We start from the raw sequence: 24,786 nt of genomic DNA, 5'->3' as shown, positions 1-24,786 counted from the left end.
AAATCTGTGGAAGTTATGAGAACTAACGTTTAATGTTGAAGTAATTGCTATGTAACAAAAAGACTCTTCAGACATGCTTTACAGAATGTACAAGTAAACAAGGTCCAACATACAATACAAATAAACATTTTACAAGAAGCAAGGGCATAACTTCGACAAAGCAAACAGGTCAGCATTGAATACTGCCAGAGCAATCACTGTTAAACTTTGGTATAAAGTCAGGATGGAGGTTTTGGATAACTAAATGCACAATTTGTGATAGGCTGCACTGGCATACAAAATGTCAAACACCGAACAAATAAATCTATTCAGATCACCTATGACTGCAAGCTCTCCAATGATAACTTAGCATCATTTACAGAGAGCCTTAAACAACAAAAATAGAACAATTATTTAGTGCCACTGAAACAAAGAGTGAGACAAAATAACAAGACCACGCAGTCACGCCAAGGCTTTGTTCCTCGCTTGGATACCAGTTGGTCATTAGTTTTGTTGCTGATACCAAGTTCTAAAAATAAAAATAAAAAAGGCTGGAAAAGGTCTAGGAAGAAAATTGGTTAAGATTTAGAAAACAAGTCAGAATCAAGAAAAAAGGTCAGAAGAGGAACTCTCAGTTCATGCCTGCACATCACTGAGTATCACCTGCTGTTTAAGGCAATTCAAACTACTGCTGTTAATAAAAAAAAAAAACTTTTTTTTTCCATGATATACATTGTAAAACTAAATAATAATCCAGCATGAGGCTATATAATTACAAAGTTGACGATTAATTTCAGCATATCTGAGTTTAGTACCATTTACCTCACTGGATCCCAACAACAGATGAAATCCTCTGAATCATGTTTTGACTTCATCGTGGAGATGAAAATATAACCAAACTCTCATATATGGGCATGAATCCGATATTGAACATTTTGTCAAATAAAAAAAAAATGAACTGATACACATCCAGCAAAAAAAATCTGAATTCAGTACACATAATAGAAGCAATCTGTTTTGACGATCCTGTTTAAACTGTTTTGATTCAACAGCATTATTAGGGAGTATTAAGGCATTATTAAGTTCATTTGAGGTTATATTGAAAAGCTATGCGTATGGTGGAGTTTTCTGATTAGTACCTTTCAACTTTTCAAAAGAATTAAAAACCAAAAAGCAAGAAAGTCTGACTATTTGTATGAAAATTAAAACCAGAAAATGTGGGGATTCTGCTCACACCTTATGGACTTTAAGATGCTTTTTTTCCCAAGTAGCTGCTGTAATCCTCACCTCAAATGCACAAACAGAACATGTATTCATTAGATAACATTATTTACATATACATAAAATAACAATACATTCCTTTTTTTTTCACAGTCCAGAGTGGAATCATAGGCAACATTATTATTTGTGGAGCATCATTAATTTTCTGACTTAGCTGAAATAAAAACTCTTGCTAATCTAAAACAGTGAGTAAACTGCATAATTAAGTTTGCCAACATGAAGTGCCTGTAACAAAGGATACCAAAGGGCTAAAAACAAATCAGTGCATAATGTAGAAAGAAAGGTCACCGAGAATGCTTGATATAAAAAAGGCCATTAGTTAGAAATACGCCACAAAACTGTGATTGTCTCATGTGCAAAACAAATGGTTTTTTTCATAAACTGCTCATTATTCTTAAACAAAGGTGTAAAATCTGCATGATTTGCAACCAGAAACAACGAATAACAATGATACACGAGAAGTTGATGTATATACTCATAATGCACACCACATTTTGGTGTTACTGTCTCTAGAATTTGCATAAGAGTGAGTCAGAACACCTGAAACATGAGAGGTAAGCCTTTAAGAGTCTTTCCAATATTATCAACTGAATACTGCTGGTCAGGGAACTACATCTGTCTCTTTAATTCTCCTGTTTTCCTCCACTTGAAAAGAGGTGCTTAGTGTTTTCTTCTTAAGTTGTGCAGTACTCTGCAACTTGTACCAGATATGCTGAGGCACATCTCCCTCAGAGAGGTGGTCCTGGGGTGCTCTCATGGCAGCATCTGACATTGTTCCATAAAACATACATTCATTCTTTTTTCTTGTTGGAGACAGAAGAAGGATAGATAGAATGGGGGAGGAAGAGGGTCCTCCTGAGGTGAAGACTCCTAGAAGGAGGTCATTTTAATTAATCGTGTCTTTCCAAAGTAGAGAACATTAGCATGTCCTCTTGAGTGAACAGAGGAATGTAAACATACAAGAGAACATCTTTGGCAGAAAGTAAGGAATCTCTTTGGAGGTAGTGGGTAATGGGTAAAAGTAAGGATGGAAAGGGGGTGCAGAAACAAGTCTGAGGCAAAACATTGCCTGGATTTAAAGAGCCTATGTGGGGGCATTTTGCCCCTGTGGGTTAGTCCTATTATAGGCACTTCTGTGGTCCTGGGTGGGCTGCCTTGGGAAGTAGTTAGCCTCTGCTTCACTCTGCTCTACTGCCCTGTCAGCAGTAGAGATCAGAGGAGGTGTCCTGTGTAATGTTGCTGAAAGATGGGAAGCTCCAAGTTGAGATGCTGAGGATGGATCTTCCCCTTCTCTCCATAAAGATCTGCTGAGCGAATCTAAAGCCAAACAACAGAAAGCAAACAGGCTGTGAGAATTTGGATGAATTATTTCTCTTTCCTTAAAAAACAATTAAAATCATTTATAATATTTATTGCTGAAACATACAGTACAGACCAAAAGGTTGGACACACCTTCTCATTCAAAGAGTTTTCTTTATTTTCATGACTATGAATATTGTAGCTTCACACTGAAGGCATCAAAACTATGAATTAACACATGTGGAATCATATACTGAACAAAAAAGTGTGAAACAATTGATTACTGCTCCGCACACTCTTGGCATTCTGTTGATGAGCTTCAAGAGGTAGTCACCTGAAATGGTTTTCCAACCGTCTTGAAGGAGTTCCCAGAAATGCTTAGCACTTGTTGACCATTTTGCCTTCAGTCTGCGGTCCAGCTCAACCCAATCCAATCTTTACTTAGAATTTGTATTATGGCAAGAAAAAAGCAGCTAACAGTCTATTCTGTAGGACTATCAGCTGTGTACTGTATCCACCTCCTGCACAACACAACTGACGTCCCAACCCCATTTATAAGGCTTGAAATCCCACTTATCAAACCTGACAGAGCACACCTGTGAAGTGAAAACCATTTCAGGTGACTACCTCTTGAAGCTCATCAACAGAATGCCAAGAGTGTGCGGAGCAGTAATCAAAGCAAAAGGTGGCTACTTTGAAGAACCTAGAATATAAGACATATTTTCAGTTGTTTCACACTTTTTTGTTCAGTATATAATTCAACATGTGTTAATTCATAGCTTTGATGCCTTCAGTGTGAAGCTACAACATTCAGTCATGAAAATAAAGACAACACTATGAATGAGAAGGTGTGGCCAAACTTTTGGTCTGTACTGTATATGTAATGTTCTCTTAAGATAGCAGTGAAAAACATTAGATGCAGAATGTATATGCATGAATAGCTTTCTTCAATGGTGCATTGTATTTGTGCAACTAAAAAGAAAATGCTCAGAATGTCAATATCCTATCTACAAGCAGCTTTGTGGGTTTACTATGTCAATGGAAAATATCCTCTGCAGATTTGATAAATCAATGAACAGAATACTCATACAGTAAAAACAAGCTTGGTACAGTCTAATCTGTGCATCTACAAGATCTGTAATAGTCACTTTCCTTAAAAACACCTTGAGATGTTTTATGTTGTACCTGGGTGTGAAAACAGAAAAACCTCAGCTTTTGCTTGAAATCTCACCTTTAACATATTGCTCTGCAGCACTGTAGTTGTTTAACCTTTTCTCGGGCGAAGGGAGATACACTGATGATTCCTGATTGTGCATGAAGCCCTCTAGTGCTGTGTCCTTAAGGTGGGCATCGTCACCAGGCCCGCCCTTCAGACCTGGCAGAGCACTGTCCAGTGGATCATCCTCCCCCAGATAAGCATACTGGCAATACTCTCGGGTTCGAGTGTAGATGTTGGCGTTGTCGTAGCAGTCGGAGCAGATGACAAGAGGACCTGCACCACCTAGCAAAATAAACCAATCAGCTTTATAATTTCACGTAACTTTTTATTGCTTTTGTTAGCTTTTTAAAAAGGTAATTGCTTCATTTTGGACATTTCATTAGAACTAGCTCAGATGAAAGTACACAATTTTTATCTGCCCATATTTCTGCAGACAACAATTACTGCATGTTAAAAACGAAACATTTACCAAATGACCTTACGCAGTAGAAACAAAATAGGTTTTGCACAGTTAAGAGCTGTCTAACTGTTATTTTCCTGCATGTAGTGAAGTGTTTATTATTTTAGGCAGCATTCTAATTAAACAAAAGCTAAAAACAAATGTACAAGCATAAACATAATGAACAAGTTTAAAGGTTTTGCGAGCAAATATAACAGTTTAAAAAAGTAAATAAAAGTAATAAAATAATGACAAACCCGAGGAGACTCCAGCTAATCCCTCACGAGACTCGCCAGGATGGAAGCTGCTACGGCCAGCAAACAGAGAGCCCATCTTGCAGTGCAGCATCCCATTCCCTTCAGTTTCCACCTCATTGCCTGTGTCTCCATAGCACACTCCTGGGACAAACAACATAATTAGTTACAGTTTCATTCTGTGGGAATATGATCCAAAACACAAAAACAGAAACAAGTGCCTGAGTGTCTCAAATCTCATTAAAAAGGCCCATCTGAGAAGCTGTGAAAAGCATCTAAAAGGTATTTTTGTTTTACCAGCAGAATTTCTTAAGAAATACTTTTGTGCATTTATATATTCCATATATTTTCAACAGATCTTATTGAGATAAAAATGATCATAAAGTCTAAAAAAATACAGCTTAATAGCAGCAACACTATTGTTTATAATCCGCCGATGCAGAACTTACAGTAGATCTCAGGAGGCCTAATCAAAAGCCATTGCAAACACTGATACAGTAAAAAAAAAAAAAAATACTGCACAAATATTCATACGCCTTGAACGTTTCACATTGTGGTGTGTGAAAACCAGAAAACGTCATGTATTTTTTTAGGATTTTTGGGAACGACCAACGCAGAGGAAAATAATACACTCGTCGTTGTCTTCCGCTTTATCCGGGACCGGGTCGCGGGGGCAGGTGACTCAATAGAGACACCCAGACGTCACTCTCCCCAAACACCTCCTCCAGCTCCTCCGGGGGGAGCCCAAGGCCCAGGCCAGCCGAGAGACATAGTCCCTCCAGCGTCCTGGGCTGTCCCCAGGGGCTCCTCCCGGTGGGACGTGCCTCCCGAGGAAGGCGTCCAGGAGGCATCCGGTATACATGCCTGAGCCACCTCAACTGGCTCCTCCTGATGTGGAGGAGCAGCAGTTCCACTCCGAGCTCCTCCCGAATGGCAGAGCTCCACACCCTATCTCTAAGGGAGTGCCCGAGCTTGGCTCGAGCTTTGGGTCTCATCGTGACCCAAAGTTCAGGGCCATAGGTGAAGGTAGGAACGTAGGCCAACCGGTAAATTGAGAGCTTCACTTTTCGGCTCACCTCTACACCACAACAGACCGGCACAGTGTCCCCATTACTGCGACAGCCACACCAATATGTCTGTCGATCTCCCGCTCCATTCTTCTGTTGGGACCCAGCCATGGGTTATAACATTAAATGTCACATTAAATGTCAGTAAGAACTTTTCTGGAACTTTCAAAATTAACCTACTTCCAGCACAACCAGGAACAGGAAGGGAGCAACAGCAGACCTCCCGTGACGTCACTGTTTGAATAAAAACCCCATGTTCCAACAAACGGATCTCTTCCACACAAGTCCCCAGCAGAGCTGGAAGGAGAGACAGAGCTAATGTCTCTTGCTGGCAACCAGACATAACTCTTCAACTTGGATCCAGAGTGACTATGATCACATGCAACAAAATTAAGTAAGGATTTGCTGTTCGAGTATCCGGTATTCATTCATATAGAGGGTGTAATGAGACAAGCTTAACTTGGCTTTTCTTCTGAGGCCTCCAGAAGCAGCGCCTAATCAAAGCGGATTCCCCCCACGGCCGGGACAGTATCTCACAACTTCCTGCGTGTACGTCCTGGCAGTGAGAGCTACCCCGCCGAATGTGCCTTCGTCGTACGGGCCGCCCCGCCCCACAGCTACGGAGGTTAGCTGCAAATTAACCCTTTGTTTACCCACACATGGCTGTTTCCCTCAGTGCCCAGGACAACTTCTCCTCAGCACGGTTCACGTAAGGGGTAATGTTTGATTCTGGTAACCAGTTATAAGCTTCTTTTGTTAGCTCCAACCACTAACGGCTAAGAACATGTGCTCGCCCACTTTATGAGTCAGCTGAAGAACATTTACCCAGAAAGGTTGTTGGTCCTCATTCAAAATATTTCCTTAAATATTAACATTTCCTTAATATTTTGTCAAATATTATTGTACTAGACGTGATAACTAATTAAACACCATTAAGACCCATTTATCCAAAAGGTTTGGTTCTTATTCAAAATAATATTTCTTTAAAAATGATCTTAATAAATAAAGGCAGCTAATTAAACACCGTTGAGAATTAGTCATCCAGAAGGTTGGTTTTATTCAGTAAATCATTCTTTAAAAAAATGTATCTGATCTTTCATTGAGAATGGTTGTTTGAAGGTATGGCAATAATTTGTATACCTTCAAATAACCAAAGTTAGTTCCAAGACTAACTCAACTTTATTTCCAGATTCTTCAAGATAATCCCTGGTTCTCAAACCTAACTAACATTGCGTGGTAATGTTGTATCACTCTTTCGGTCATGGTTTTCAACCATCTTTGATTCACTTGTTTATATTCTACATAGCCCATTAGTCTTCCTTATTCTTCAATTTGCTTAGTAGTTTAGTTGGGTTGTTTTAGCATAGTAAAGAGTTTGTTGATTGAAATATGTTTGACTTCGAGTTGACTTATTTTTAAATTCTTGTATTTTAAGTAATTGTGTGAATTAATTGTGTGTGTGTGTGTGTGTGTACAGAGTTTTGCTGTTCGATAATGCCAGAGCTCGGCTCATCCCTTTCAATTTTGTCCTAATACCACTGCCTTATTAGGCTGGTATTCACAGGACAACCCTTAAAAACCGAAATATTTAATGAAATATTAAAGCATTTTTCCATAATCACAACACTCCCCTCACTCGTGAACAAGACCTAAAGATACTTGAAGTCCTCCACTTGAGGCAGAAAGTCCCCTCCAACCTAAAGAGGGCAAGCCACCCTTATCCAGTCGAGAACCATGGCCTCGAACTTGGAGGAGCTGATCTTCACCCCAGCTGCTTCACACTCGGCTGTGCACCGCACCAGTGCAAGCTGTAGGTCTTAGCTAGAGGGGGCCAGAAGGACCACGTCTTCTGCAAAAAGAAGAGACGAAATCCACTGGTCCCTAAACCAGACCCCTTGGCTGCACCTTGAAATCCTGTCCATAAAAGTTATGAACAAGACCGGGGAGCACCCCCCACAGGGCACCACAAGGGACACAGTCGAAAGCCATCTCCAGGACCACAAAACACATGTAGACCGGTTGGGCAAACTCCCATGAACCCTCGAATACCCTGCAGAGGGTGTAGAGCTTGTCCAGCGTTCCACAGCCGGGACAAAAACCACACTGCTTCTCCTGAAGCAGAGGTTCAACTATCGGCCGGACTCTCCCCTCCAATACCCTGGCATAGGCATTACCAGGGAGGCTGAGGAGTGTGCTCCCCCTATAGTTGGAACACACCCTCCGGTCACCCATCTTATGAAGGGGGACCACCACCCCGGTCTTCCAATCCAGAGGCCCTGTCCCCGACCGCCGCGCAATGTTGAAGAGGCGTGTCAACCATGACAACCCCAAAACATCCAGAGACTTGGGTCTCCGACTGTCGTTTCGGCCTACGGGCTAAGCGGTAGTACGGAGTACCTGGCCTTCTTGGCATCCCTGTAGGGAGTGCTACATAGTGTCCCTCCCGGGGACTCCGTTATTCTGCTGGGGGACTTCAATGCCCCCGTGGGAAACGACAGTGACACCAGGAGAGGCGTGACTGGGGGGAATGGCCTCCCCGATCTGAATCCAAGTGGTGTTTCATTATTGGACTTCTGTGCTAGTCACGGATTGTCCATAATGAACACCATGTTCAATAAGGGTGTTCATCACTGTAAGGGTGTTCATCACTGCACTTGGCACCAGGACACCCTAGGCAGAAGGGTTATGATCAACTTTGTTGTCCTGTCTTCAGACCTTCGACCACATGTTTTGGACACTCGGTTGAAGAGAGTGGCTGAGCTGTCCACAGATCACCACCTGGTGGTGAGTTGGATCCGCTGGAAGAGGAGAAAACCGGACAGACTTGGCAAGCCCAAACGTATAGTGAGGGACTGCTGGGAACATCTGGCGGAGCCCCTGGCCAGGGATGTATTTAACTCCCACCTCTCACAGCTTTGACCAGATTCCGGTGGAGGTTGCAGACCTAGGGTCCGAGTGGACCATGTTCTCCGCATCAATGCTGTTGCCCAAAAATACATGGTTTCCAAAATGTTTTAAATTTCAAGTGTGGTAAGCATTTGTATTCAGCCCCTTTTAGTCATATACCCCTAAAACAAACCCAGTGGAATCAACTGTTTAAAAGGTCACCTAATTAGTAAATTAATTCATCTATGTGCAGTTTAGCTCTGGAACAGCCTAAAGTGGCTGACATTAGAAAACAACATTCCAAGCTTTAAACTTCTCATAAAGTATTGCTAAAACATGGTCATCAACCTAAACTGACAGGCCAGCAAGGACAGCATTAGAGGCCCATGGTAACTCTGGGAGAGCGAATCTGTTCAAAGGACAAACTATTGGTCATATACTACACAACTTTGGCCTTTGTGGACGAGTGGCACGACTGATGACAATTGTTGAAAGAAAGACAGAAGGAAAAAAAAGAAGAAGAAAGGACGTCAAAGATTAGCAGGACGGCGAGGACGCTGAACGTGCAAAGCTGGTAGAGAAAAACCCCAAAAGACTTACAGGGAGGACAAATGCACACCAAATCTGAATGATTTTTATTTGGAGAGATTGAAAACCATGTATTATTTTATTTTAGCATCATAATACTGCAATGCATTGTGTTGGTCTATCACAGAAAATGTCAAAATATACTGAAGTTAGTGATTGTAATGCAACAAAATTCAAAAAAGTTCAGGTGGGGTCATAATTTGGGCAAGGCACTGCATTTCTGGATTTGCGACCAAAGGTGTTAAAACTCCTCGCAGATGTGTGAGACACCTTGCAGCAGTTTAAAAACATTTACTGCAAGAATCAAGTATGCTGAATAGGAAAACTGATCTGATATAATTATCTTTTAAATATGAGGACACTATGTACTGTCAATATCACAAATCAATTACTTGTGTTGACTACCGACCAAACATCAGCAATCATTAACAACATTAAGATAAAAGCTTTGAAAGAAAAACTGCTGTGATTTAAAAGACTGAGTACATACCATCTGTGCCCTTATGAATGTATCCATTGGAGAGGGGAGGCATGAGCTGCTGGTGGCTACCTGCCTCAGAGTTACTGTAGCCTTCCTGTGGCTCTGACAAAGTACCCTGAGAGGACAGGTAGCTTGGAATATCTGCTGGCAAATTCATCTCATCTGTAACAACAACATTTGTTTAAACACTGTGCTATTTGTATAACCAGGAAAATATTATCTTCAAAGCATACAATATTATAATATTCTGCCTGGGTAAGAATTAATGTTGCATATTCCTTCATCTAACAGCCTTGCTAAAGTTACTAACCAGTGTTGGTGATGCTGTAGTCCTCGTTCCTTCTGCGCATGTGATAGATGACAATGACCCAAACAAGTGAGGTTCCGACCACACAGCACACTACTACAATTACCACTATCCCCACTGTGGTCCAGCCATCTTGGTTGTAATTTTGGTTGTACCCCACCGCAGTGTCACAGTTGGGCAACGGAGAGACGCTGAGGTAGATGTGACCGCGTTCTGTGCCGAGGGTGTTAGACATGATGCAGGTGTATTTCCCAGCATCAGCTGGCCCAGCATCGACTATAATGAGGAGCTGGTTGGCTGCAGCAAAAAAGTGCCGCTCTGTGAGCACAAGAGGCCCGTCGTCTTTGGTCCAGTTGAGTCGAGGAGCCGGGCTGCCTCTGGCTATACACTGAAGCACTGCGGTTTCACCACGGGCCACTGTTCGGTCTTCCAATTGCCGCATGAAGGACGGAGTTTCTGGAAAAGAGGAGGACTGATTGAATATTGAATTTCTCTGGAACCTGCAGCTGGTTCAGGCGGATATAAAAAGTAAAGCTTGCTTTGACTAATACCAGTGCATAATTTGAGAAATCTAATAAGCATGGTCATTAATATACTGATGAACAGGGATAGTGCAGAATATTGTACAGGCTCATAGTATAATAAGGTTTTCATTTACAGTGAGAATTCAATCTGGCAAGATGGTGACAAATAAACAAGAGCCTTATATGGCTGACAAACAGAAACAAGTGTCCCATTTAAGTGTTGCGGTTTTGGTTTTCTGCTTGACCACTTCAGCTGTGGAAACCGAAGAACGGTTGATAAGGAGCGTTTCTCACCCAGGACGGTTAGAGTAGCATTTGCTGAAAGACTGCCAGCTACATTCTGAGCTGTACAGCTGTACACTCCCATGTCTTCTGTCTTCACATTAGCGATGAAGAAGATGTCATCATCCGGCATCACATGCATCCTGCGTTCTCTGGCAGCGGGGAAGTCAGTGCCGCCATCCTTCTGCCAAGCGATCTGGGGAGATGGGTGACCTTCAGCTGCACACTCAAGCCGGGCCATAGTCCCAGTGCGGATGGTTAGATCCATGGGCGTCTTAAGGAAAGAGGGCAGCTCTAAAAAAAAAAGAAATTTTAAATGAGAGGACAATCTAGGGCTAAGTTTCAGTCAACAATAAATCTTTGGGTTTACATCCCCTAATATCTTTTAGATAGTCATTTGAAATGTAATTAGGTTAAATCACAATATTAGAAGACATATCACAGTTCTGAATACTAACTTTTTAAGACCATTATTCATCCTAGAAAAACTACCAAACTACATTACAGGGGTTGACAAGTGTTGAGAATATTCTTGAAAAGGACTAAGGTTTCTCACCATTGATCGTAAGTTTAGCCCTGTTTGAGTAGTTTGAGCCAAAGTGATTAGAGACAACACACTGGTAAAGCCCTTCATCAGTGAAGTTTACATTAAGGAGATGAAGCACTGTGGTATAGATGAGCTGTCCACCCTGATAACGGGCATAGTTTTCCACTTCAGCGTCATACAGCACCTCCCCATCCTTCCGCCACGCAGTGGCCATCGGTGAGTCACTGCTGCTGGATGCAATGCAGCTCAGAGTCATATTGTTGCTCCTCAGAGCCACAGATGTCTCTGGGTGAGTTGTGATCCGCGGTTTGGGGAAATCATCTATAGTGGACAAAATGGAAGACGGAGGATTTTTCTTTATTGACAATATTCCTGTAAACCTCCTAAATACAATGTGATGCCCTCTGGTCTTCGAAGGTAAAATATGTATCATACTGTATTAAAATTATATATACTAAAGTTACATCAAAAACAATAAGCATGTACAAGGATCTTTTTGCAACATCTTCTATAATTCATTGTGTATATCAGAGAGTTAAAACATGCAAACTGACCACAAACAAATTCCTCTGGGATGATTGACAGGACACTGCGACCGAGAAGATTAGCAGGATGGGCGCAGACTGCAGAGACTGACTGATGAAACTGGCTTTCTGTCAGCCAAGGACCCAGCCACTGCATATGACAGTCACACAGCAGGCTGCTTGTGTTCAGGACACTGAGAACAAGAAGTAACACAGAAAAATGTTTGCTTTTGTAATTAGATTCTTTATTTTTTCAGGGTAAAGTCTCAGAGAATTACATTTTTCAGAAAGCCCAGATCACAAGGGCAGCAAAACACAATATAATATAAAAATATACAAAGAACAATTAATATTCACCAATAGAAAGTGGACAGCCAACCCATATGCTAAAACAGAGCAGTGGTATCAACATCAAAACAGATCTGGTGAGCTGAACTTGTCTCCTGTTCAATTTATTTTTAGATTCCTTGGTGCATTACTCCAGGAAGCATGGGCTGCATATTAATTCCAGGAAAATAATCTTGCATAAACATGTTTACATGATCTGATGTGCAATGTTTAATGAAGGAAGTTTGAAGTTACACCAATGTTTTCTGCTATAGTAAGCAGCTGTTTCATGCGTGTCCTGGTCCTGGAAATTGACAATTCTACTGTGTTCAGTCAGCAGAGAAAAAAGAAAACAGGCCAAGTCTGAAAAACTGGTTGACAAATACACAAATATGGACTTTTATGTTAAGCAAGTCCATATTTGAAGTAACACAGTTTCTCTTTTCTGTTTTTCCTAAACTATTTCCTCTTGCATCTTATACTGCTCTATATTTACTCTCACTCACTTAAAACTGTGCACATATATTTATATTATATTGTAGATATGTTTATACTTTTTAATTTGTATTGTATTGCACTGACTACGCCAAAACAAATTCCTTGTATGTCCAAAAACGTACTTGGCAATAAAGCTTTTCTGATTCTGATTCTGAACTAGCAAAATATGCTTTATCGACTCGCAAAAACGACTGCGCTGAAGTGAAGGTTGACTAATAAATAAAAGAATATGAATACTGTTTTGAGACACTTTCTAAACTATCACAGCACCTGGGGTATTTTATAAAACACAGTCCTAAAATGTACTGATCAAAACTTCCAAGAGAAAGCTATTTTAACAGTCTTCTCTAACATGGAGGATACAGCTGTCCTTACCAGCAGGATGAGAGCGTAGCTCGAAAAGTAACTCAGTTGAAAAAAATATTTAGATACCTCTTTCATATTAAAACAACAAGTTAAAAGTAAACTAGTGCATTTTAATCAATCTAACTGAAGTTTCTTGCATTCAAGAAACATTATTAAAAAAGCTCAACTGTACATAAGCTTACAAGAACTAAGAACAAAATTTTCATTGTACTTACAATACTTTGAGCTCCAAATGGGAAAGCGCCTCAGGGTGTATGGACATGATGCCATTCTTGCTGAGGTCCCTGCAGACAAGATAGAAACATGGATTAGAGCCCTTAACTACATGAGTCCATCTCAACTGTATCCTGTTTCACCATAATTACACTATTCAAAAGCAGTCTTGTTAATACGTTTAATCATTCAACAATAAACACATTTGGAAGAGTTATCAGTACTGTCAGGACACAAAGGCAAGTTTAATGGTTTAACTCACAGGTCCTTCAGCTCATCCAGCCCCTCAAATGCTTTCTGAGTGATTGATTTGATTTTGTTCCGCTGTAAATTTCTGCAGAATAAAATATTTTCATGTAATAGATTTTAAACAGTTTCTGTTCTAACTTTTACTACACACTGGTAAGCTGTGTCAGCTTTTGTGAAGGCTAATTTAAAACACATGAACAGCTTATCATTGCTAGTTTTAATAAACATGATTAAAAATGAACATTTAACTGTAGGGTGCCCCTTAAATATTTTGTTCTGTTTTTGCATTTGTGTCACATTTTAGTGTTTCAGATCAAACAAACTATAATATCAGAAAGATTAATTACTGCCAGACCTGAGGGTTGAAAGTCGTCATCACTACATTGAAATTAGGCCGATACGCTCATCTTTTATGACATCTGGGCTTCCTCTCCGTGTGATTTTTATGTTCCCGCCTCCTTTCACCCTATGACCCTGTGCGACTGCTAACGGCAAAGCTTTCTAAAATCATGTTATCTTCAAGGGGTGGGTATAAACGGCGTCATATCATGACGCCCCCCCCTGCTTAAACAAAATCTTTTCTTGTCTCCTACACCCCCCCGCCATTCTCAGAAAATGTCCTGGTGAGAACCCTGCTGGACCTGCAGAATTAAGAAATCAACTTATACAGAACCTGGGGAACAACATGAAGTAGGCTGAAAGATCTCAAAAAACGGTTAATCATGATCAACCTAAATAAATTCATAATTTATAAGGCTCCAGGAACCACAGTGAGCACCAGTATCCACAAATGAAGAAAACATGGTTGGAACAGTGGTGAATCTTCCTACCAAAATTATTCACAGCACATCGACAACACATCCATGAAGTCCCAGAAGAACCCACAAAATCCTTTCAAAACCAGTGCTGACCAAGACCCACCTAACATGGAGGAAAGAAACTGATGAAAAACCATCTTGATCATCCCCAAAACTGAACATATAATGTGGACAGACGTGGAAGATGTGCGACTTGTCACATCTGGCATCAAACTAAAAGCATTTTAGAAAAACAAATGAGCAGACAAACATGGTGGTGTTAGTGTGGTGGTCGGGGGCAGCTTTGCTGCTGCAGGCCCTGGATGACTTATCATAATTGATAAAACAATGAATTCTGACAATAGCTATATTTACATGCACAAAACTTATTGATCGGATTCAAATATTTTCGGATTGAAAACAAAACAAAAAAACATCGGAATACACCATTTACATGTGTGCAGAATCAAATAATCTGATCATGATTTGCGTTTACATGCACCACGCTTCATTCAAAATAGAAGCACATTGAAATGTAGAGACTTGTCAAATTTCCCAAAGGAACTGCAGAAGAAGCTGTACTTCCACCTGTGCTGAAACAAATAATGAACGGGCGCAGAAGTCTGTTGGTTTTTGAGTGGTCGAGTGCCCTGAATGGACCCATGCCAGGTTCTGGGAGCGGTTAAGGCATTATTGCTTTCCATAATTAAGCTACAGGCTCAGCAACACATGATGTTAGTGTTCCTGTGTTACAGGATGAGAGAGTGGGAGGAAATTAACATCCCTCCAGGTTCTGTGCTGATGCGCCTTCCTCCACCAAAGACCAGAAAGGAGTAGATGAATGCGTCACGTTGACATAGGGCACACGTGCATTCAAGACAGTTTGCCCCAATCAGAATGAGATGATTGGGACAAGTGCATGAACTACCCCTCTCATTCACAATACAATTTTTTTCTGACTGAGCTGAATCCGATTTTTATTTTTATTCCAATTTGCTCCTTATTCTAAATACTTATGTCCATGTAAGCATGCCTAGTGATACTGAGAAAGACCAACTACTTTTCCACATGGAGCCAGGTTGATTGGATAGCCCTGTCCCTTAATAAATAAAATAATGATTTAAAAACAGGATTTTTTATTTAATATGCTTGTCTTTTTTCTATATCAAAATTAGTTTATGATCAGAAACACTTAAGTGTGAGAAAAAAGCAACGACAGAAGGAATTTATAAGAGACAAATGCTTTTTTGCAGCACTGTAAATAAACAGCTGTGTATTAGTCATACCATTCATCATTAAAACTCTGATGATAAGTCTGAAGCAGTAAGACATAAGATGTAATAAGGATGCTTGTCTAAATGAAGACATTCAACAACATGAATGCATGCAAGCAAGCAGTAGTTTAAAATGTAACAGTAATATTTATATCCATTCTCACAATGTGTTCAGCTTCTTCATTCCATCAAATACAGCGATGGAGTCTTCAATGGCCCATGATATTTCATTATTGCGAATATCTCTGAAGAACAAAAAAAGAGAGACTCATATTAAACATTAGACATGGTATAGGGACCAAACAACTGAAAATGTCTTCTGTTAGTGCATAAACTCATCATTTCCCCCAGGACTGTGGTTGCCAGTAAGAGCAAATCTAAATTAGGAACCAAACAATCTGAGACCCCAAAACTTCTAAGCTGTGTGAAAGTTTGGTGGCCCTGCTTCTGATGAGGGTTAATGATCGGCTCTGTTTATCGCAGTTTATGGGTCTAGAGGAAACCCAGCCTTGTGTTCGCAGGATGGGTCAGAGAGTCTTTTGTTTCACTTTCCTCATGCCTGGCCACCCCTGAAAGATGTTTGGCTCTATAAAATGCCGCTCTTACAGGATAAAAAACATTCCCAAACATAAACTCTCTTTTTTTTTCAGTTCAACGCCTTAAACACTCTCTCAATACTTCATAAGTTACAGAACAAGGTTTATATGCAAATTATATACTTGCTTAATTAGGCTAGCATATTAATGTATAGGATTTTAAGAGCCTTTGTTGTAATGCTAATGTTCCCCATTAAGTTTGCCGCTAGCACAGCTAAAGTACAGAACCCTCTCACATCCCACATGTATGACACGTACAGGGCTCTTACAAGGCAACGCAAATATTCCATTAGTAACACTGATTATGATTGCATATGCAGTTTGAATCCATCAGAGTCTACTTAGGAGAGAACCACATTCATTAAATGTTAATACAAGCTAATTATTAAAGCACCTCTTCAGGCTGTCAAAAACACTTTCTTCTCCACTTGGAGGACAGATAATACAGAACTAAAGTAGAAATCTGGGAAAAATTACACACTGTGTGATTTGATTTAAAATGAAATGACTAACGCAGGATTACCACACAACAGAAACTTAATCAGCGGATAAAGAGAAAGCAGCTTCTACTGTTTTCCTAACTAATAAGGATTCTCTGGGAAATGATGTATGTTCATGACAGGACTTCCAGTCCTGTCATGAACACGGATTTCTGGGAAGGAAAACGAGCACACAAACCTACTCCCGTCAGCAATCTTTGCCAGAATGCAAGTCAAGAACAAGCCAATACTCAATTTTATCGGGCAAACTCAGCTACATTGCATTTTTTCAAGCAAATAATCCAACTTATCTTAGAGAGATATCACTGAAGGGCTTGTACTTACAAGGTGCGCAGATTTGCCAAGTCGCTGAACACACCCTCTCCCAAATGGCTGATAGAGTTTTCTCCCAGGTTCAGAGTCTCCAGGAATCCCAATCCAACAAAAGCTGTCTCCTCAAGTCTCGTCAGGTGATTGTGGGACAAGTCTCTGCACAGATAACCACAAATATAATAAAATGCAACTCTAACCCATTTGCTTTTAGTTGTACCTAATATTGTTAGATAACAAAAAGATGTTCAAAAAATAGGACATTTTAACAAAGCTGATAATATATGCTAAATGAGCTCTGGACAGCTTTAACGAGGTTAGGTAAGTATGATGGTAAACATGATATAAATGATACAGCAGAGGCTGATGAAACCATGTGGAACCACTCAGCTGCATAGTGATTTTAGTTTTTAATAGCAACACACTCACAGTTCCTCCAGTTTTTGGCAAAACTCCCAGGCATCAGGACGGATGATGCCTATAGCGTTGTGGCTGATTTGCAGGATGCGCAGCATGCGGAGGCCATACAGCCAAACTTTATTAACCTCCGTTAGGTTGTTGTGTTCCAGCTCTCTGAAAGATGGGAAAATAACAGAAGGGCATGGAAACGACATTTATTCTGGAAAACTCCTGGCTGACAATTCACATACCATGAGAAACCTTGATTGGAAAACATTTCCAATTAAAACTAAGCAGCTACTTTTAAAGCAATGCATCCACAAATAGTAAGTAAACTGGAGAATGTGATTTTAAAATCCAAAATGAACATGATACTCACAGCTCTTCAATATTGTTCAGTCCAAAAAAGGCACCATCCATGAGCTTTGTAATGCCATTTCGTTGCATCTTTAGTGACTTCAGCGACTCCAGCCCTTTGAATGTCAGACTATCCACTATTTTGATCTTATTACGCTTCATTTCTCTGTCAGGAAAGTAAATCAAAGTTTTATTTAGTCAACTATTCATAAAACAGTAAAAAAAGCTCATAAAATGAGTGGACTGTCTAAAGTAGGCGCATCAGTTTGTTTGACTGGCCTGAATAAACGATCAAGCTATGATAAAATTTAAATAAAATGAATTAAATTTAAATACTCACAGTAGCTGAAGATGGGGAAGTTTGAAGACTTTTGACGGCAGCGCAACTAATCTGTTCCTGTTCAGCCGAAGCACCAGCAGTGAGCTGGAGATGTTCTCAAAGCACCCAGGCTCCAGGAGGCTGATCCTATTGTTACTTAAATTCCTAAACGATAAAATAAAAGCAGAAAAACACTGACGCAAAACAATTTAAAAGGATAAAAATGTTTCACCTTCTTGAGCTCTGGTAGATGAACAGATGTTTTCTTTAATAATAAAAGCATCAATGCATGTAGCCTTTTCATTATATTTAAAATGCTTTAAACTACCCACAGAACTGCTACTATTTAATATAAGCTGGCAGTAGTGTTTTATATTCCATAAAACTGATTATACAACTAACCCAGTGAAATTGTAGCAGATGAGTAAAAGTAAAAATTGTTGATAATGTTTAATGAGGACTCATATTCAAGAGGGGAAAAGTAAATGCTGCCAACTTCAGTGATGCGTTTTTATATTACTTACAGATATTTGAGCTGCATGGATGGAAAGGATCCCACTCTGAGCTCAGAGATAGAATTAGACGTTAGGTCCAGTGTTTCCAGAGAAACGTAAGGTTGTAGTTGATGCATCAACAGTTCCGAGATCCGATTGTGGACTCTGAATTATATCAAACACAACAAGGTTTGAGTTTTCTCCAATAACGTCGACAACTTACAGGAAGTGACTTAGCTAAAACAATAAACCCAAGTAGCTAAAACCTTTTTTTTTTTTACTTATGAGGAGACAGGTCCATGAATTTTTAAAAAAGGGTCATGAGTACTAGCTCTTTAATGTTTCTGACGCTCTTAAAAATGTTTTTAATGTGGACATACACTTTTACAGAACAATTCTTTGAGACATTTTCAGGAGATATTTAATTTCCCAATCACTTAAGAGTGATGTACAAATCATTCTAGCATAAGAGGCACCCAGATTTAGGTATAACCTATCATACCTACAGATAACCGCCTCATTCTGTCACAGAGACAGTTTGTTCCCATATCTTTTACTATATCAATGAAACATGCAACAAAAACAAAAAAAACTGTTAAAAATGGCATAAAGAAAGTTTTTTTTGTCCCTCAACAACATGACACCGAAACATTGGAGGAGAAAGTTTGCCATACAGAGAGAAAATGGATAAACCGTGAAACCCTCCAGCCCTGCTCGAGTATTTAGTGGATTAGACTTTTCATTTTTACTAAATTAAACTAGAGAAATGAGAGCGAACTGAGGCTGCATGATTTGAAAAATATTGCGATGACAATATTACTTGTGGTTAACCCACATTTTCCTTGCTAGTTCTATGTTTTTCCCAACATTTTGATGACCCCATCATTCTCCATGAGCTTTAGTTTTTTGCTCATAATATCACTAAAAGGTATGAGCATAACAGACAGTGAAAGTCGATCCAACTGATCATAAACATTACTGGCAAAAGGCACTATAACCTACCAAATATTGGACCCCAGCAGACTCTTTTCTATTGCAATACTGCACACATTGAAATTAAAATGAAGACTGTGATGCTATATTGTGTCCAACTCCAGAACAAACAACATTTGTATGTTTGCTAAGTTTAATATATATAGATGGAACTTGATGATTACATGGGTTAGGTACCTTTTCAAAGCCTGATTGACTTAAATCTTATTGTTAAATCAGAACAAAAAAAAAATAAAACAATATTCTAAAATGATTAAATACACACCTGGACTGCTCTGTGAATAAAAAGCTGTCAAAGCGTAAATGAAAACTTGAGATTGGAGGGCAATAACATTTTTCAACTATGTTGTAGGGGATCAATAAAAACCCAGGTAGCAACTGACTGCCATGACTTAGAATGTATTACAGATCATTTATTCTTCTCTGAAAAAAAGAAAATCATATAATAGTTGGGTTTTTTTTTACTGTAGGAAAACATGTGATAACTGCATGATGCAATACGTCAAATGTTGTGTACTTAAAAAGGCTTTAGATGTGGAATGCCAGTGCTACACAAAAATGGCAGAAAATGACTTTACATTAGGAGAAGAAAGAAAACTTGATGGCAGTTCTGTACTCACAATAAAAGTGATGTAATGTTTGACGAAGCGTTTCCAAGAAAGGGAAAAAGAGTCAGCTGGTTGTGATTCAGAGTGCTGAAATGAAATTACACAGAATATTAGTATCATAATAGTCAAGAGTGAACTTATAACATGGTTGTTAAAAACAATTACAACCCTCTGTTGCAGGAGGCAGAAAACAATCTAGGCAACCTCTTTTTAAAGATGCTAAATAATTTACGGCATTTTATTTCAAGATCACAAGGAAAAAAACACTAAATTTTAACTGAAGAGTCCGTCAACAAAGTTATTATAATTTGATAGTAGCTATTATTAATTGTTTATCACGTGGTTTGCATGAAGCAGTGTTAGCAGTTACAAACCTAAAAAAGTTCATTTAAAATAAAACTGAATTATCAATTACCGTACATGGAAGTTAATTACCACAAAAAAAGTTAAATATCTGCATATATTTATAAATAGAGAGGGTTACATTAATCAAATGCGGTTACATGTTCATGATCAATTTTGCAGGTTTTTGTAACAAATCAGCGCAGATGATTTAGTTCAAACACGCGGTTGTGACTAGATATACTTGTGTACTTACACTTGAGTTATTCCATCTGGGGCGTCCAAGGGGGCAGCGGACAATTTTTTTTTGTTGCAGTCCATAATATGTACCTCATCTTGTCCTTTTGGGCAGGAGCACGCCGCAGGACAAGAGTCAGTTACCCAGGCGCTCATACTCAGCAACAGCACAACAAGAGCCGGAGGAAGGGGCCAACCTTCCGCCATTTTAAATGCCCTCCTACTGAGAGGTAGCTACGTGGCTAACAGACCGTTCAAAGGGCACTTTTAAATGCTACAAAATCACCAAACTATCCGTGGGGTTTGATTTTAGTCTAATGAACACATACTTCCGCTTTACAGCGTCTTAAACCCAACACAAATCGTATAACCCAGTGTTGTCCAACTTGCGTGAATCATAGTAGCTCAGATTTGTTCCCTTCTTCTCACAGCCTGGAATTCGTGCTGGTCCAATCAGGACAGCCTCTCCGATAGGCTAACCAGCTAACTGCTAAGCTGGTTTGACCCCACAAATACAACACTTTCCGAAAGATGAAATAACCTTACAAAAGCTCTTTATGCTTCTGATTGTACGATACCGACGGAAACGTTGAACGGATATTGTTTCGGTAGATTATAAGAATTCTTTCGGAGTCCAGTCCCAAAAAAAAAACAGTGCGCCGTAAACTGATGACAAAGGATAGCAAAGATCCCGCCCCATTCCAGCGTGTTTACAAACACGTCATTGGTCAATGATCACATTTGTCAAAGAATTCCAATCATTTGATTGGATCGTACTCTAACTGTGTTATTGTGATAGCCATCCCACTTCTTAAGGGAAAAAAGTTTGTCAGAACTGCCTCGGCAGAAATAAGCATGTTGCCTTCCTGGGGGTATTATTTAATATCTTTAACCTGCATTTTTTATATTTTAGACGTTCACACACAGAGTTTTTAAAATTACAGCAGTCCGACTTTAGATTGCTTTCGCCACTCTAACTTTAATAATAATATTATAATGTTTAGGTGCAATGTTTTAAAAAGTTTGAACCTACACATGTTTTGTGTGATTTTTACGTTTACAATCAAAGGGATGAAGAGACAAGGCTTTGGTCGATTATATCAGCAAAATAATTGCAATGAAAAATAAGACCGTGTACTAAATAAATAAAAACAAAAAAACAAAGGATAGTTCAGCAGTTATTTGAAAGACCTTAACTTTTTACATAAAGGACTTCTCCAACCCTAATCGTTCAGTTCTGGCGTATCATATCCTTCACTCATATCAACAAAAGCAATGATATATGAGCTGCCAAGGTCAGGTGTTCTGGGAAGCATCTGGGCTGGAGCTGAATCATGCCTCACTTCCACCTCACCACAGATGCTGACGTCAATTATTTTTGTTGTTGTTTATAATGGGATATACTGAATGACAGCATTTTGTGATCTGAAAGATGTTTGTGGAATTTAATTGAAATGTTAACTCTGCTCACCTCTGAACAAATACTGGTCTGATAGCTCTATAATTTATACACACACACACACACACACACACACACACACACACACACACACACACACACACACAACTGCTGGTCATAAAGTTAGAATATCATGAAAAAAAATATTTATTTCAGTAATTCTATTTAAAAAGTGAAACTTGTATATTCATTCATTAGACACAGACTGATATATTTCAAATGTTTATTTCTTTTAATTTTGATGCTTATAACTGATTTTAAGAGCCTTTGTTGTAATGCTAATGTTCCCCATTAAGTTTGCCGCTAGCACAGCTAAAGTACAGAACCCTCTCACATCCCACATGTATGACACGTACAGGGCTCTTACAAGGCAACGCAAATATTCCATTAGTAACACTGATTATGATTGCATATGCAGTTTGAATCCATCAGAGTCTACTTAGGAGAGAACCACATTCATTAAATGTTAATACAAGCTAATTATTAAAGCACCTCTTCAGGCTGTCAAAAACACTTTCTTCTCCACTTGGAGGACAGATAATACAGAACTAAAGTAGAAATCTGGGAAAAATTACACACTGTGTGATTTGATTTAAAATGAAATGACTAACGCAGGATTACCACACAACAGAAACTTAATCAGCGGATAAAGAGAAAGCAGCTTCTACTGTTTTCCTAACTAATAAGGATTCCAGAGAGGTCCCAGAGAATGATACAGTCATGAACACGGACTTCCAGTCCGTGTTCATGACTGTATCATTTCGCAGAGAATGATACAGTCATGAACACGGACTTCCAGTCCGTGTTCATGACAGGACGTGAAGTCCTGTCATGAACACGGATTTCTGGGAAGGAAAACGAGCACACAAACCTACTCCCGTCAGCAATCTTTGCCAGAATGCAAGTCAAGAACAAGCCAATACTCAATTTTATCAGGCAAACTCAGCTACATTACATTTTTTAATTTAATTACCTCTTTTAATTTTGATAATTATAACTGATAACTAATGAAAACCCCAAATTCAGTATCTCAGAAAATTTGAATATTGTGAAAAGATTCAATATTGAAGACACCTGGTGCCGCACTCTAGGGCACAGAATCCATGTTGCTTGAGGTCCAGTGTACAGTTTCCAGTCAGTGATGCTTTGGGGTGCAATGCCATCTGCTGGTGTTGGTCCACTGTGTTTTCTGAGGTCCAAGGTCAATGCAGGGAGTTTTAGAGCACTTCCTGCTTCCTGCTGCAGCACTCAATACTTAGTTGGGGCTCCTTTTGCCTGGATTACTGCAGCAATGCGGAGTGGCATGGAGTCTATCAGTCTGTGGCACTGCTCAAGTGATATGAGAGCCCAGGTTGCTCTGATAGCGGCCTTCAGCTCTTCTGAATTGTTGGGTCTGGCATATTGCAGCTTCCTCTTCACAATACCCCATGGATTTTCTATGGGGTTAAGGTCAAGCAAGTTTGCTGGCAAATTAAGAACAAGGATACCATGGTCCTTGAACCAGGTACTGGTAGCTTTGGCACTTGTGCAGGTGCCAAATCCTGTTGCAAAACAAAATCTGCATTTTCATGAAGTTGGTCAGCAGCAGGAAGCATGGAGTGCTCTAAAACTCCCTGCATTGACTTTGGACCTCAGAAAACACAGTGGACCAACACCAGCAGATGGCATGGCACCCCAAACCATCACTGACTGTGGAAACTGTACACTGGACCTCAAGCAACATGGATTCTGTGCCCTGGAGTGCAGCACCAGGTGTCTTCAATATTGAACCTTTTCACAATATTCACATTTTCTGAGATACTGAATTTGGGGTTTTCATTAGTTATCAGTTATAATCATCAAAATGAAAAGAAATGAACATTTGAAATATATCAGGAATTACTGATAGTATATTTCACTGGACACTTATTGGCAGGTGTCACTAAAGTGGTCAACCACTTATTTTCATCAGGTATGTCACTTTATTACAAGTTTGACACGGTTTAATAAGCAATAACATCATCATTTGACGACAAAAATTTACTAATAGGCAATATAATTCAATTGTTTTGCCGAAAACCGGCTTTTGAATCCCCCAAAACGGCGGAAGTAGACGTAGGAGACGATCTGTCACCCTAGTAGCAACTCAGCAAGACTGTCATCCTAGTGGCAGCTGCCACTACTACGCTCAGCTGTGGTAGTGGCAGCTGCCACCGGAAGTGCCATTACTACCTGGCACTGCCACGAATTGAGGTCGGCCCTGCTGGCCAAACAGCACCGATAAAGTTTGGTATAGCCCAGCTGTCTGCTTTCATCTTGGTCAACTCTGCTGCACTGAAAGAGGCACATGGTCCAATTGCCGTTTACAGAGAGAGAGAGAAAGAGACTACATACCAGAATTTAATTAAGTAAAACCCAAATAGTGGAAGATGCCAATAAAGATTTAAGCAGACTCAGCATTATAAGTAAATATTTCAAATATGTTTAGTGGACAAAGTTTTTATCAGCTTTGCTTTTAGCTGCCTGGCTTAATTTTCTTCACGTGTCCGGATAATTTGTTTGAAAGTGCGGTACTTAATTGTTAGTTCGTGTGCCATCCAACGCAACAGAACTTGACATGAAAAGTGAGAAAACAGACCTTAACCCGGTGGGCAATGGCCAATGACGGATGTAGTAAAAGTTTATTTTAAGAAAATGTGTCAATATTATGTTTTTGTAGCTGAATGGCGTTTATTGGCCATCTTGCACCGAGACATAAAAGCAGTTTGGCTCTAAACAAACATGCGGAAAAGA

The 24,786-nt window shown here is 39.7% G+C and overlaps 1 protein-coding gene across 1 annotated transcript; it reads right to left on the bottom strand.

Moving 5' to 3' along the window:
- Positions 1-13: 13 nt before the first annotated feature.
- lrig2 (leucine-rich repeats and immunoglobulin-like domains 2) lies at positions 14-21,242 on the bottom strand. The gene is made up of 18 exons (XM_047347853.1): positions 20,575-21,242; positions 19,989-20,063; positions 18,406-18,540; positions 17,903-18,046; positions 17,585-17,728; positions 17,236-17,379; positions 16,822-16,965; positions 15,566-15,646; positions 13,344-13,415; positions 13,084-13,152; positions 11,708-11,871; positions 11,163-11,474; positions 10,619-10,900; positions 9,804-10,256; positions 9,503-9,655; positions 4,475-4,615; positions 3,791-4,060; positions 14-2,577 (listed from the first exon to the last, which is right to left on the bottom strand). Exons 1-18 carry the CDS (start codon positions 20,760-20,762, stop codon positions 2,345-2,347), a joined length of 3,204 nt encoding a protein of 1,067 aa, XP_047203809.1. The 5' UTR covers positions 20,763-21,242; the 3' UTR covers positions 14-2,344.
- Between the last annotated feature and the right edge of the window lie 3,544 nt (positions 21,243-24,786).

The sequence above is a fragment of the Girardinichthys multiradiatus genome, chromosome 20 (assembly GCF_021462225.1).
Source record: "Girardinichthys multiradiatus isolate DD_20200921_A chromosome 20, DD_fGirMul_XY1, whole genome shotgun sequence".
In the NCBI taxonomy this organism is placed as follows: Eukaryota; Metazoa; Chordata; class Actinopteri; order Cyprinodontiformes; family Goodeidae; genus Girardinichthys; species Girardinichthys multiradiatus.
Note: the sequence above shows the minus strand (reverse complement) of the source record. Positions and strands in the feature narration are given on the sequence as shown.